The 16,068-nt window shown below is 36.2% G+C and overlaps 1 protein-coding gene across 1 annotated transcript; it reads right to left on the bottom strand.

The window, feature by feature from the left end:
- Positions 1 to 4,157: 4,157 nt before the first annotated feature.
- LOC131163906 (bifunctional riboflavin biosynthesis protein RIBA 1, chloroplastic-like) lies at positions 4,158 to 15,809 on the bottom strand. Its single transcript, XM_058120729.1, has 7 exons — positions 15,574 to 15,809; positions 13,641 to 14,019; positions 13,314 to 13,535; positions 12,551 to 12,873; positions 7,441 to 7,570; positions 5,732 to 6,028; positions 4,158 to 4,586 (listed from the first exon to the last, which is right to left on the bottom strand). Exons 1-7 carry the CDS (start codon positions 15,624 to 15,626, stop codon positions 4,317 to 4,319), a joined length of 1,674 nt encoding a protein of 557 aa, XP_057976712.1. The 5' UTR covers positions 15,627 to 15,809; the 3' UTR covers positions 4,158 to 4,316.
- Between the last annotated feature and the right edge of the window lie 259 nt (positions 15,810 to 16,068).

Here is a 16,068-nt window from a genome sequence, read left to right as displayed (position 1 = left end):
GAAGCTCAGAGAGTCAGAGAGCAGAGAGGAGAAAAAGGAGGAGGAGAGGGAGAGAGAGAGAGTGAGAGAATTGTAATTTTCCAGTGAAATAGTGAATATTTAGTGTGTGCTCAGTGGACATAGGTCAATATTGACCGAACCACATTAAATTTCTGGTGTCACATTTTCTGAATTCTCACAGGTTCCTAACAAGTGGTATTAAAGCCCGGTTGGAACAGGAAAGCCAGATTGGAAGTGATCCCGAAATCAGAACTCTGTCAAGTGGCTCGAAACTAAGTTTTGAGGCCACCATCGCATTCACCTCGTTGAGACGAAGAGAATCTTGCAAACTAGAGCTCGAAATGAGTTTAGTAGAAGCCTCACACGCCTTCATGCACCCCGTCGGAGCAGGATGCTTCGACACGTGCCGTTGACCAGTCCCCCACGCACTGGACACATTTCACATGTCTTCCTCACCTGGATCTTTTCAACCCGACCCGGTTCACACCCTGACCCGACCCGGCAGATCACTTAGACCCGAATCAACCCAAGAACTGGATCCAACCAGCCGACACAGAACCGGCCACATCGGCATCGCCGAGTCAGCCAGAGCACCACATCAGTTGGAGGTGCCACATCAGCCGAGGCGCCACGTTTGCGGGGCGCCACGTTCGCGGGGTGCCACGTCAATAGTGGACCCACTGCCACATCAGCAGGCGCCACGTCAGCCACCACGATGCAAGTGCCACGTCAGCACGCCACGCCAGCCTGCCGCATTAGCAAGTTTGACCAAGGTTTGACCAGGTTTGACCAAACTTTGATTGAGCTTTTTAGAATCGTTTTGGGTCTGTTTTTCAGGCAACTTGAACCATTTTTAGGGTTTTCGATCGTTTCGGATCCAACCATGCTATCCATTTGACCTAATTCTATCTCTAGATTAGCAAATCAAGATATCAAATGAAAAGAGCTCAAAAATCGAAATGTTCAATGACAACAATTTCGATTTTTGGAAGATGCAGATAGAAGATTATTTATTTGGGAAGGAATTGCACTTACCGTTGAAGAGTAAGCCAGCATCCATGAACAAGGACGAGTGGGAGTGCTTGATCGAAAAGCCCTTGGATCCATCAGAATGACGTTGTCAAAATCTGTGGCGTTCAATATCAAACATATAACATCCACCAAGTCTTTGATGGATGCGCTCTCTAATATATACGAGCAGCCTTCAACCGCAAACAAGGTACATCTTATGAAAATACTATTTACGATGAGCATGTATGTAGGTGAAAGTTTCAGCAGGCATTTAAATAACTTCAATGAGTTATCTGATCAACTCGCCTCAGTTGGAATAACGCTTGATAATGAGATTCGGGCCCTACTGATTTTCAATCAGTTGTCTCAAAGTTGGAATGGTGTCGTTACTGCCATCAGTAGCTCCGCGGGAAAATCGAAGCTTGTATACGATGAAGTCGTCAGTATGATTTTGACGGAGGAAATCAGAATACAATCAAACCATGGCTCCACTTCGAGTTCAGCCTTGAACATGGAGAGTCGAAGTAGAGGAAACAGGCATGGACAATCAAACAACCACGGCAGATCTAGGCCTAGGCGATCTAAATCCATAAATCCCAAAGGTACTCAGAACACAGGTTCCCAGAGCACAAAAGTTATTGAGTGTTGGAACTATGGAAAAACTGGTCATTACAAGAACCAATGCAGGAGTTAGAAAAAAGAATATGAGATGAGGGTAAATATAGAAGCAAATATTGCTTCCGAAAATGATAAGATATTGATTTGCTCTTTGGAGAGCAAGCAGGAGTCTTGGGTCTTAGACTCCGGAGCCTCATTTCATACCATATGCTGCAGAGATTGCCTAAAGGAGTACACACCAGGTAATTTTGGTAAGGTGTACCTTGGTAACGATCAACCTTGCGACGTAATCGACAAGGGAGTTGTAAAGATGAAAATGAATGGGTCAGTATGGAAGCTGAACGATGTCAGATACATTCCAAACCTGAGAAAGAATTTGATCTCATTTGGTTAGCTAGCAGATGAGGAATACACGACAAAATTCATTGGCAATATATGGAAAGTTTCAAAGGGTGTACTAACAATTGCACGAAGTAAGAAAGGAGGAACACTTTTTCTAACCTCCAATGCCTCCATGTCTATTTCAGTTGCTGCAAGAAATGACAATAGCAACATCTGAAACCAACGATTTGGTCACATGAGCAATAAAGGACTTAGGGTGATGCACTCAAAGGAAAAATTGAGTGGTCTACAGTTAGTGCAGATTAACATGTGTGAGGATTGTATAGTCGGGAAACAGAAGAGGGTTAGTTTCCAGATAAACACCCATAACCCAAATAAGAAGAGACTAGAACTAGTCCACTCAGAATGTGTCAAGACACAACAGTAGAATGCCGAGAATCCTCAAGTGGAGGAACCAATGGAGCAAATCATCGCACCACCGTCTCCTACTCCAGTCCTGGTACTTAGGAGATCTACTCGATCTCATGTACCAAACAGAAGGTATACTGATTACTTACTTCCTACAGATGGAGGAGAGCCCAAATGCTATGATGAAGCATGTCAGGTGGCAGATACGAGCAAGTGGGAGCTTGCGATGAAGGATGAGATGAAGTCCCTCACCTCCAACAGAACGTGGAAGTTGCCCAAAGGCCTTCACAACAAGGGGGTGTACAAAATCAAAGAGGAGCATGATGGCTCCAGAAGGTACAAGTCTCGGTCGGTAGTCAAAGGCTTTGAACAGAAGGAAGGAATTGACTACACCGGCATCTTTGTACTAGTTATGAAGCTGACAGCCATCAGATTAGTTCGCAGGAATCGAGCAGACAGGAAGGTGGTGACTATAGAAAAACTGAAGTTGTGTTCAACTTCAGTTGGTCTTCATGCCTGAAGACACATATTTTGAGCACATCATTTATTCATGATACTCTGGTGAGGAGACGTCTCTGTCTCCAAGTGGGAGATTGTTATAGTTGGAGCCAGGAGACAGCTAGGAGCTGAGTTGGAAACGCGGTGCAATTAATCTTACGCGATGAGATTAATCTCCATTTTATCTTCCATTGTAACTTCCCATTTATGTTTAATTGTGATTAAATTGTAATTTAAATTTCAGCTCTATAAATAGAGGGCCTAGAAATGTAAAAGACGTACAGGTGAGAAGCTCAGAGAGTCAGAGAGCAGAGAGGAGAAAAAGGAGGAAGAGAGGGAGAGAGAGAGAGAGAGAGTGAGATAATTGTAATTTTCTAGCAAAAAGTAAATATTTAGTATGTGCTCCGTGGATGTAGGTCAATATTGACCAAATCACATTAAATTTCTGGTGTAACATTTTATGGATGCTCACAGGTTCCTAACAAAACACACGACGCTCCTTCTTATGTGTCAACGCCTTTCCACCATGCCATGCTCATGGGGGCATCCTTTCCCTTTTTTATGTAGCAAGATGAGGTGAGTCCCACCACATGGACGTAACACCACCCTACAAGGCTATTATTGTTATTAAAGAAAATATTATTATTGTTACTATTATTGTTAATATAAACAGTACTAACTTAAATCTAATATTTCTATTAGTATCATAACTGCATAAATCTATTTTGCATTAAAAGTTGTTAAGACTTGTTCGTTTGTTTTAGATTTAATAGCGAAAAAGCTATGATCCCCAAAATGCATCGCAATTATGCCATACCCCAACAGGCAAGCGCGCCAGGGACACTTAGTACAGTGCAAGTCCCGTAAAAATGACTCGAGTTAGAAGGTGAAGTCTGGCGCAGCCCATGAAAAGATACGCAAATCTTTAAACATAGATGTAAACCAATTCGCAGTAACTGTGACTTCAAGATATCCACTGTAGGGTGAAAAATGGAAAGAAAGGAAGCCCATGGTCACGAAGTTCTGGCGAATGATAACAGGGATGTTCGTATCACACATAGGCCCCAGAGTTGGGGACCGTCGTGACATGACATGATTGGCAGGGGTTGTGCAACTCACTACTAGGCGTGAGTCCTTTAAATGAGGTACTACAGACTTCTTGATTGCACCTATATTTAATGCAGTGCCTGTGCTCAAACAAAATAGCAATTGGTTGAAGTCAATTTCCAAGACTTTCTGAAGAAAATGCGTAGACGTGATGTGTATACTGCAAGCTGTGGTTCAGAAATCAAATCAATGGCATTTCCTTTCATGTCTAATTTACACATTTGGAGGGCAAACAGGAAATTGTGAATGAATGAACAGTACATTTATCAGTAGTTTTAACCAGATATTTGAGTAAGTAGGTACTGCTGGGGTTAAAATGCAGTGAGGCAGGCTTACGACTCGTTTGCAGCATTGGATATAGTGTCAGCAGCGGCTTTACCCTTGCCCCTGATAATACTGCTTAGGGGACCATTAGATTCTAAGCCATATATGTGACCCATTTTAGCCCGTTTTGTCTCCAAATATCTCTTGTTCTCGTTCGTAATGGGAGTTACGAGCGGGACTCTGCCTGCAACCGCCAAGCCATAACCCTTGAGCCCAATATATTTTGCCGGATTATTAGTCATCAGCTTCATTGTTCGAACACCCAGATCCCTTAGTATCTGAAATTAAGTAGGGATAATTCTTAATTTTCAAAAGAAAGAGGAAAAAGGTAGATAAATACAAGTAGGAGTAGGCTAACATGCTAATTATGACTCAACAGTTGTATTTTACTTTCCTTCATTTTCTCAGCAACAAAACAAATAACAGAAGTAAACAGAACAGTAAATTTTTCAACAAATTGTTTAATGAGTATTAGTTCTTTTGACATATTACTCTAGTATAATAAGTTTTTTAGTGAGAATATGAATACAGTTGAAATTTCTCAGCCCAAAATTCAATAGGCATAAGGAAAATCATTATATAATAAATGACTGCGTATGATTATGTTGGTCACAATGTTTATTATCCTATAAATTGAAAGGCCTCAGATTCAGTTTTACTCTTTCATGTTTTATTGAAGTCATACGACTGATAACAAAGATATAAGATTTAAGACACTGTAACCATCCACTAAGGCAATAACCATCCATTCTTCATTTAATTCTTTATGATGTTCTGTCTTCCCTTCCTGATGTTCTGTCTTCCCTTCCGCATTCATTAAGCTGCCCCTCTGCTCTTTACTGTCCAGCATCCACTAATTTACTGTTTGCTACTTCTTTTTTGGGCCGCACTACTATTGATTTATGACTCAGTCTGAGCCCCCTCTCTCTCCACACGAAACCTCCCTATTTACATAAACCAAGCCTAGTGGGGGTGTGTTGAGGGGGTGGGGGTACAGTATAGTACGTTTAAGTCAGGGCGTAGCGTAATTGTACTGTCATATAAGGGTATCTTGGGATTTTTACATGGGACTATATATACATATTGTAGCCAAGGGTTTGAATACTAAAGCAGTTTTCATTTGATGATATAGTGGCAACTGCACAGAGGCTCTGTGGATGTAGGCACACTACCAAACCACGTAAATTCGTGGTATTCTTCTCTCTTTTTATTTTCTTTGTTCCTATTTGCTGTGTGTGTGTGTGCATAACCTTAGAGCGATTTCAAAATATATCAATAAACCTAGTGAAATAAAAATATTGTATCTTGGTTAAAGAAAACAAAAACCATTTCACAATAATAGGTTAAATTAAATTCTACATGAAATGTAACAAAATGCATTTATTTCACTGTGATATCAATGACTAATTTTAGCAGGCAGTACCTGTGCACCAATTCCATACTCCCGTGAATCAACGGGCAGTCCCAGCTCCTCATTAGCTTCAACAGTGTCACGCCCATCATCCTGGAGGTTGTATGCATGAAGCTTATGGCCCAAACCAATTCCCCTTCCTTCATGTCCACGAAGATACACTAGTACACCCCTGCCAGCAGCCTCAATCTGCCGCATTGCAAGTGCCAGCTGATTACCACAATCACATCTTGCTGATCCAAATATGTCCCCAGTGAGGCATTCTGAGTGCACCCTGACAAGAATATCTTGCCCATCCCCAATTTCTCCCTGTTTGCAGCAAAAAAAATGTAATGAACTCAGAACAGCTCAGCAAGCGTCTAAAAATTGGAAGCAAAAGGGGTCTAAAAGTTATGATATTTTTTTTGTTCTAAAGCCACCGTCATGCCTACTGGTTAAGTGGAAGTCATGGACGTAGTGGTTCTAAAAATAATACTTCAAGCCATTGGCCAACCAAATTAAAATACTGTACCCAGAGAGAAAAATAGCTCCTCTCTCAAATGTTTAGCACTCCAGTTTCATGATTTTTCCATTCACCAGACAAACACATCTAGTATTAAGAGTATCATTAAACAAGAAGTTTCTTGTATTATTTTTCTTTTACATAAAAGGAAATAGTTAACAAATTTGTATTTCAGGTTATACATAAGCCTGGCCTTGATTTGGTTGAGTTTCTTACCACTTTTTAATGCCTCACACATTTTTATGACATATATCTATAATAATTCCATCTTTCCTCTTGTGGATGAGAAAATATTGAAATGCATTTACAATATGATCCAGAATATTTTCATAAAAGAACAATTCTTTTGTCCGAACTATCTACACTTAATAAATATAAGGGCTAGGAAAATTTATCTAGACCAAAACCTGGGTTCTTGCATTGTCCAACTTGATCCTGAGATGTTATATTAAATATCCACCTAACCTTGTTTGCCGGCCCATAAGTCCAGACTTAGGGTCATGACATTTCGAGTCTGGATCAGTTCAGATATTATAAATAAACTATACAAAAAGCTAACCCAATCTTTTTCCTTTTGGGGGAAGTGGGGGCTACAAGTGTTTGGGCCACCCTTGGTAGGATCAGTTTGGTCTTTAAAATTTAATTCTCCAACATACAATTCTACAAAGTACTCTCAGATTATTTTTTATCTTATGAAATTTGGATTAATATCAACTTCCGCATTGTGCCCTTTCCAAAATCCTGATACGACGTGGAAGCCTTGTGCACTGGGTGTTGCATCAATTTGCTTCCCATACTTTGCCTAAAATCCTAATTTCTTTCTGCATTTCCTTTTGCATCAAACATTCCCCTAGCATACATCCACAAAATACCAAGTTGTCCTCCCCTGCTAACATAAATCACTCTTGGATGGAAAAAAGTTCCCTTACATCTGAGAGGCATTTGAAGGAGAGAAGACTCCTGCTCTACTACTATGAATTAAATCATATGCCTTTTACGTGCAATAGGGTTACTTCTCATCCAAAATTGACACCTTAAATTAAAAAAAGGATTTATTGGGCATTTTGTGGATGTACAAGGGGGACTTTCAAGCAATTATAAGTGCAATGAGGAGGTTGGGATTAAAAGTGAAGTACAAAAAAGGCACAGTGCTCTTATTAACCTAAAAAACAAAAATTACTTGAAATATTTGAGCTTTGCAGTTTCAAATGTTGCTCACCTTAACCATTGCGATATGCTCAATCCCATCTAAAATTGATCTATAACAATAGGCTTTGAACGGGCCCCACATTGTAGGTATTCTGGCAGCAGCAGCACCATCCACTAATTTATCTCTCTTCCTCCTATATCTGCATATGGGAATCTATATAAGATCAATGCTTTCTTTCATGCGCATTTTAAAGTTCCTCACCAACAATTACTTTAGCTCCAAAAATGAAAATAAATAGGACTAAATGGTAGAAAAGTGATTGTGGGCCCAGGCATAGAAAACAAATTTATTCTGACATAAACCAGCTTTCCTATAAATATCTGCTATGCCATGAATGACCCAAATAATAGGGGCAGAAAATATATATATATATATATATATATATATTTATTTATACGGTCTGCTCAGAAAGTCAAGATCTTCATTAACTGGTTAAGCTTAGTTTGTCAAAAGCTGGTCAAACAGACAGGTCCAAGCAACCCATGAAACTTGAGGGCTCAAACCAACTTACAAGGTAGCATTTCATTTTAATTGTTTGCGATTAAAATAAAATTAAAAATAGCAACAATAATTTTGATCTTCAAAGTTGAAAACAAGGCCTTAAAATTGAGAACTCCAATCACAAAACATCAATCTAAAATCATTTTTGTGCATTCTTTAAAAGTTTAACCTCCATGGTGTCTCTCAAGTAATGCATGCACATATAAACATACAACTAGTCAAAATATAACATATAGATATGCATAAGTACATCTGTGTTTATGAATTCCATCTGCTTTAAATTGTATTGTGTGTTTATGTGGACATATAACTCTGTTTATAATCACATTGGTAACAAAAATATAGCCATGGACCACATAAAGTCAGATAAGCATGCATATGCATACGCACATAAAAGATCATATACAGTTTCTGCTATCTTTGATATTGAGTACTGCACCTTTAGATAACTTTATAATTATTTAGAGTTCAATGTTTTAAAAGGTGAAGGGTAATGCATGTGATTAAACTCTGATGAGGCAAGGGATAAATCTTAAGGCTTTAAACTGTGCCTTTTAAATATTGACTAGTGATCTACTTATTGATCATTCTAAGCATGCAAACTTAAAATCATTCAAGTAAAAACCCATGCTACGAGATAATCATAATATTCCAACATTCAAATTGTGTTCATGATCCAAATCCACAAGTTTAGAGGTTTACTAAAATTACAACACTCCTTAGTCCTTTCTGATATTCATTTTATAGTTTTAAACAAGAAAAACGACTCAAAAATGCACAAACCCAAGATTCATAAGCCTCAATCAAAAAAGTTCAAAAGGCGCACCTTTTGTGCAGATGCGTGAGCCTTATGATACTATGCATTTGCTTTTTGAGGGTTCAGTATTTAAGAGTATGTTAGGCACACCTTGTCTTGAGACAAGCCTCAATTCCACTTTCTAAAACATTGGTATAGACAATCTATGGTCCCATATCAGAAAACTGATAACCAGAACCCCTTGATGAATGGATATTGGTTACATGCTTGGTAACTACATATGGCTGAGGTAATTGCAAGGAAAAAACCATGGTAGAAAGGCACCATAAATAATAAAATGGCATCACAGGGGCTTTTGGTGAGGATGGGCAGCACATGGGGAAAACAAGAGGAAAAAAGAATGAAGTCCCACTGGGGAAGGGATGTGTGTGTAAACACTACACTACACACACGAATGTGTTAAAAGAGTGTAAAACATTGTGTTTAATTAAATTATCCTTATTTTTTAAGTTATCTGTATGAAAATGCCCTTTTAAAGACCTTCCTTAAGTACAACATTATATTTGAGAAAAATATCCTTATATTTTTTAATTTATTTGTTCAAACAATTCCCTTACATGATTTATTCCCTAACCCCCTGTTTGATTTGCAAAATCAAGCCTAGAATGGAATCAAATTTCATAAATAGAAATGCATTCCTGCGTTTGGTATGCGGAATCAAGAATGAATCATATTTCGATCAGAATACGATTCTTGCAAATTAAGGAATCACAATTCCAATCCAAATAGGCTAGAATCGATCTTCATTCCATGGAATCAGATTCATTCCATAATTAAAAAATTCTAAAACAAAAACAAATTCTAATAATTATAATTGTTATTACTATTAAAAAAAAAATAATCACAACTAATGATAATTGCAATAATAATAATAAATAATATTTATTAGTATAAAAATAATAATAAACAAGAACAATATTAATAATAAAAAGGCCAAAATAATAATTATTACTATTTTAAGGATAATAATTATTATAAAAATAATAATAACTAATAATAACAACAATAAAAATAATATTTATTATTGTAAAATAATAACAGCAACAAGAGAAACAAAAATAATTATTTTAAGGGTAATAATTATTATGAAAATAGTAACAATAATAAAAAATAATAATTGCACCAATAATAATCCCTATTATGAAAATAATAAAAAAATAATAATAACCAAACAAAAACAACAACAAATGATAATACTAATTATTATTATTATTATTATTATTATTATTATTATTATTATTATAAAAATAATAACAACTAATAAAAATTACAATAACAATAACAACAACTAATAATAATATTTATTACTATTAAAATAATAATAACAACAAGGACAATAATAATAAATGCAAAATTAATAATTATTACTATTTTAAGGTCAATAATTATTAAAAAATGATAAAAAATAATAATAAATAATAATAATTACAATGGCAGTAATAATTATTACTATAATAATAATAACAAAAATTAAAATTAAAATTAATTATAAGGAAAAAATAATTTTTATTATTTTAAGGATAATAGTGTAAAAAATAAAAATTAATAATAACAACAATAAAAAATAATATTAAAACTAATAGAAATGCCTTTTGTTGGATGTAAAAGGCAGATGTACTGGTACTAGAACCTTTAGGTCATAGACAAACTAACAACTCTAGTTAGCTTCTCATTGTAATTGTTTTTCCCATTGTGCTAATATATTCTCTCCTACCTTCCCTTGTAGGTGGGTTGGGGGGAGTGGGGTGTTAAAAGGAGCCGCACTAGGAGTACAAGAGAAGAAAAATCATGGCCATAGTGGCCATTATGGATTGCTACTATTATGCAAAGGCCGCTATGGCCGTTATGTAACTACTATAGGACTGTTACAACCAAAAAAAATTATTATTTTACTTTTTTTTTCTTACTTTTCTTTTCCCCCATTTTCATAATTCATTCTTGATAGACCGTGTGAAGAGAAAAGGAAAAAGATTATAATGAGGATGATAATGATACAAAATTTACTTTTTCTTTAGATATTCACAAGAGATGCCTTAATTAACAATTTGATAACACTGATTTATTGAGGAAATATTTTATTTTGACAATATTAGTACTTATTTCAATTCTATATTTTTCAACTTCGACCTTCTTTTCTTTTCTAGTTTTGTCATGTTCAAATTGTTTATTTATTTAATGATAAAATTTATGATTACGTATTATAATTTTAAAGCTAAGGTTATAGTTATACTATGTAACTTGTTGGTCCAAATTTATTAAATTTTTAATTCTTAATAAAATTGTAGAACTTGTTTAATTTATTATATATTTGTATTATTCGTATGTCATATATGTCTAATAGATTAATGGAGTGTATAATGTATTCTATTTTATTAATTAATTTATTACACATAACAATAATGAAAAATTGGAAATACACACAATAATTTTTTTGTGAATGGTGGTTCAAAATAAATGTAAATTTTTTACCCTTACCAAATAACTTAGTGGAATGAAGGATCCAAATTACACTAAAACTCAAGAAGGGTTAAGAGCTTAAAGCATGCAAATATATTAATTTACATAAGGTTGTGCATACTTGAAAAAAAACCACGGTCATTATACCCACTTCCTGTTATAAAACATCCGCTACTTACACTTCCTGTTACACTGGTTACCGTAATGCTACATGCTACCACGCATAAAACTCTAAGGTAGTTGCATTCTTTACAAATCACCTTCACCTTCACCCATAGTGATTTTATATACTTTAGCCCCTTAAACATTGGATGTGAAACAGATGAGTTGTGATACCTTAGACATTACAAGCATGCTACAATCCAAAATACCCAAAAAAAAAACTAAAAAACAAAAAACCAAAAAAAACAAAAACAAAAACAAAAAAAAAGCAAAACAAAAAAAAAGACCCTAGCACTGGATACTAAACATTTAACAAGCAATGTTTTAGGTTTTAGGTCCCATGGTGTAATCTTTTTGCGTTGTCTTCCAAATAATTTAGACAACCCCCAACCTTCAAGATTTCAGCAAAAGTCCAGATTTTCCAGCAAAAGATGCAGCTTTGCAGTGAGATGAGATTCTCTGTGTATGCCCCTCTCCCTTTCTCCTCTTACTTAACTCTTGCTCCATCTCACAGCTAGAAGAATGGATGGGCCAGAACATCATGCACATCCCCTTTTTATAGAGGAGCAGGAGTGCCCAGCAAAGGTGGCCTTCTTGGATCCAGGATTAACCAGTGGATAAGAAACCAGCAGTTTTTAGCTATAAGTGCATAGCATTAAACCATTAGCTGGGGTATCCTTACCATATGGTCATATTCTATTTGAGCAAAAAGATTGAAAATCATGTTCATTCTGATGAGCTGTATAATCTAGAGTAGAACTCTTCAATTAAATTTTAAAGCTTACAGTTCTATCTTAAACAATCATGCTCGCATGAATGAAGCATCAAAATTTTGACCTTTTCATAATCTGTCTTAAATCTTTTGATTTTTATTTTTTCGTGAAGCTGTCCATAATTCGCCATAAGCTTAGGAGACAAAGGATATCTGCTCACGCACATGCCAATAAGTCACTTCATTCACTTGAATGTTGGATAACAAGAAGAAGTGATATCCAGTATCCATGCTTTCAATGAGGAAGGCAAAAAAGGGTTTCAAAGGGATTTGTGTATGACTCTTTGTGTACATATGCTTGTAAAAAGTAAGGACACAATAGATTAGAAATGGAAACAATGATGAAGCATCCAAATGAAAAACCCAAAGAAAACTAGTATGAGGTACCTGTCTGCCAAAAGGTAACATACCTGATCAAATCAGCAATGGATATAATTTTCAAGTTCTCCATCTTTGCAAATTGCTTCAGCCTCGGTAATCTAGCCATGGAACCATCATCATCGACAACCTCACATAGAACTGCAACAGGGTCTAGCCCTGCTAGCACTGTAAGATCAACAGAAGCTTCTGTATGTCCAGCTCTTTTCAAAACACCACCCTCCCTGTACTTCAATGGAAAAATATGGCCTGGACGGCTGAAATCATCAGGCTTTGAATCTTTAGATGCAAGAGCCAATATTGTTGTTGCCCTATCACGAGCTGAGACCCCAGTGGTTGTCCCATGCTTTCCGTCCTGCAAAATTAGATTGTAAGCAAAAAAAAAAAAGAAACTAATTAAAGTTTAAAAAAAAAAAAATACGTGAAATAGAAACAATGCATAATGTAAGCAGTTGATCAATTGATTCTCCTTGATTAACTATGCAATTCAAAGCGCTTTATTACCATTGTCACATTTGATGCCTAAAGGAACTTCCATTTTTCTCTATTTCAATCCTTGGTAGACAAAATAAAGGCCAACATGGTGTTGCTTTGATATGCAGAACTAAAGCAAATGCATTTTACAAGCATATTTAGCATATTTTACTCTGAAAAGATCTATTAAAATCTAATGTCATGATATATATATATATATAATTCTAAGGCTTATTAAAAATTAAATCTTAAACTAATTAAAATGCAATATCTCCAAAATAAATAAATAAAATTTGATATTGAATAGTACAAACTACATACCACTGACACTGTGAATGCAGTATGAAGCTTCTCATCATTATCCCTTTGTGTCACCATCAAAGGAAGCTGCAATCTCTCAAGGTCTTCCCCTTTCATGCTCACACAAACAATTCCAGTTCCATGCTTCACAATAAATGCCATCGCTTCAGGCGTTGCCAATGATGCTGCCATTATCAGATCTCCTTCATTTTCTCTGTCTTCGTCATCCACAACCACTACCATCTACCATTTCACTTCAAGTTAGTAATAAAATTTAGGAAATTTAAAAAAAAAAAAAAAAAAGGAAAAAAAAAATAGATAACATGCTCAACTCAAGGAACAACCAACCTTTCCTTGGCGAATGTCTTCAATAGCCTCTTGGATGGAATCAAAACCTTCAGTAGGACAATCCAAATCAAATTCATCTTTATCAATTGGAAACCCAGTGGTTGTGGGAGCAGTATCTGCTGAAAGGGTTCCAAATGCCATCGCATCAGGCTGTACCTCAATGCCAATTGAGTGATCACCGATCAGAGCACCTTCAACAGCAATATCATGGTTGGAACGTGACAGGAGATCACCTTCTTCAGATATGACTGTAGCTCTAGTTCTAAAATCACCTCTGACACTAAATGATTTGCAACCTCTCCGAATACATGCCAAATCAGATGCATGAGCCTTTACTAAAAATGGACTCGCATCAAACAATTTGGTGTTTTCCCAAGTGCTGCACAAATCAGCAACAAAATTTTTACGTGGCTGAATGAAATATAGAAGGATGAATATTATGACTATAAATCTTGCTAAGCTTCATCACATATTAAGCTCAAATTTCAATCAAGAACTGCCCATGAATAGATCTGCAAAGTGCAAACACACTTCTAATAACTGAAAGGACCAAGGCAAGAAGCAGAAATTACAAAGTTAAGGCATCCTACACACCTGGACTTCACTAAATTCAAACTAATATTAGGAACCAGTATTTCACTATCCCAATTGTGGGTGAGCCTTGATTCAATCCAACCTAACGGTTAGAGGTTCAAATCAAATAGTCTCTCCAACATCTCAGCTTTACAAATCCCTGATGGCGGGGAAGCTTGGTGCACTTGATGTTAGACGTACAACTAAACTATCTCAATACAGCCCCCACACAACCGAGGGGGAAAAAAATATCGCTACTTGCTAGCAAATCAAGACCAAAAGGAGTAAATTTTAGTCATTAGAGGGGTTTAACACAGCCTAGAGAAAAGAATTGATGTGCCCTGATTAAATATTAGGAATATTGAAATAAAGCACAATATTAATAGCAAATTGGCAAGTAAATGTGTGATCCCAAATTCAATCTTGGATGAGACCTTGTTGAGCTACCAGTGTTGGAAATTCAATGTACAAACTTAAGGTGCATTTTGGAGCATAGATTTCAAGACTTGGATTTGGATTTGAGTGGATTTGGACAAAATTTAGTACAATTTTGTAATTACATTTTGCTCAAATCCACATAAATCTAAATCCAAATTTAAGGTCTCTCCCGAATATAGGGTAGACTTATTTTCACATATGATAAGTGAAAGGAAAGTTCTTTTTCCTAATTCTTCTCCCCATTTCACCAAACTGAAGAGAAAGTTATTTTCAACTTGGAGGAATATAGACTCTAAACAGTAAACACTATTAAAACAAAAGTCCAGATTGGACAGAAAACACGGGTACAAACCACTGAACATCACCATAAAGGATTTAATTTAGAAGTTTTGTATGATCATTGCTTAAAAATCCACAAGATTAAGCCATCTTTTTTCTTCTGCTTAAAGGCAGACTCTCGATCCAATTTCTTAACTTTTGATATTGACGTCACAGGTTGCAAATTGTTCTAGACTGGGAAATGATATGCCAGATCTGATTGAAGCAAGCACCACATCACGTCCCGCATATAATCATAGTCACAAACATTGGTCACGGAATTCATATCACAGGATAATCAAACGGGCAATCAGATTAACAATAAATATGACCAAATAAAAGAAATAAAACCCAGGAGGTTTTAATCCCAAAAATCAGACGTTTGAATCTTCGAATATTCAATGAACCCGATGGGAACAAAAACAACACAAAACATAAGATTCAAAGCACAGCTCTACTTTTGCTTAGTTTTCTCGGCAACCAAACAAATTAACAGAAGATAATAACGGCAGAAAAATCAAAACGTGCGAACTTGAAATGACAGAAAATTCTCGAAATAACACAACAGAACAAGGAGGAGGAGGAGGAGGCGGAAGGAGCTAACTGTGAAGAAGAGAGGGCCGCTGTGGCAAAAGAAGAAATGTGGAGAGAAGCCATGGGTGAAGCCTTCAACTGCTCAATCTGATGACAATCCTTGAGTCTGCACACCGAGAGGGGAGAGGATATGGAAATTGAATTAAGGGGTCTCTCTGTTCTTATAAATGCAGGAGAGAGAGGCAAATTTGAAGAAGATGTAGATTGTAAGGAAACAACGGCGATTCAGCGAAGTTGAAAACTCAGAACTGGTAACAGGAAAAGAAACTATCATCACCCGCGGGTGACGTGGAGAAAAGTCAATTTGACCTGAGATTGAAGATCCTCATGATTATCCAGATGTGACATGGTAAAAGAATGCCACGTCAACATGAAAATTTAGACACCTGCTTTAAAAGACTAATAACATTTCTTTAAAGATACATTAATATGCCAGGGTTTTTAATTATGACTATCTAAGCTTGCCCACATAATGAAAAGAAAAATTAATATAATCTACTTTAAA

This window comes from Malania oleifera, chromosome 9, assembly GCF_029873635.1.
Source record: "Malania oleifera isolate guangnan ecotype guangnan chromosome 9, ASM2987363v1, whole genome shotgun sequence".
Classification (NCBI taxonomy): domain Eukaryota; kingdom Viridiplantae; phylum Streptophyta; class Magnoliopsida; order Santalales; family Ximeniaceae; genus Malania; species Malania oleifera.
Note: the sequence above shows the minus strand (reverse complement) of the source record. Positions and strands in the feature narration are given on the sequence as shown.

Coding starts and splice junctions, on each gene's coding strand:
- LOC131163906 (XM_058120729.1), bottom strand. CDS start 15,626: ATGGCTTCTCTCCACATTTCTTCTTTTGCCACAGCGGCCCTCTCTTCT. Junction 14,020..15,573: donor GCGGCCCTCTCTTCTTCACA/GTTAGCTCCTTC, acceptor TGATTTGTGCAG/CACTTGGGAAAACACCAAAT. Junction 7,571..12,550: donor TCCATTGCTGATTTGATCAG/GTATGTTACCTT, acceptor TCCCATATGCAG/ATATAGGAGGAAGAGAGATA.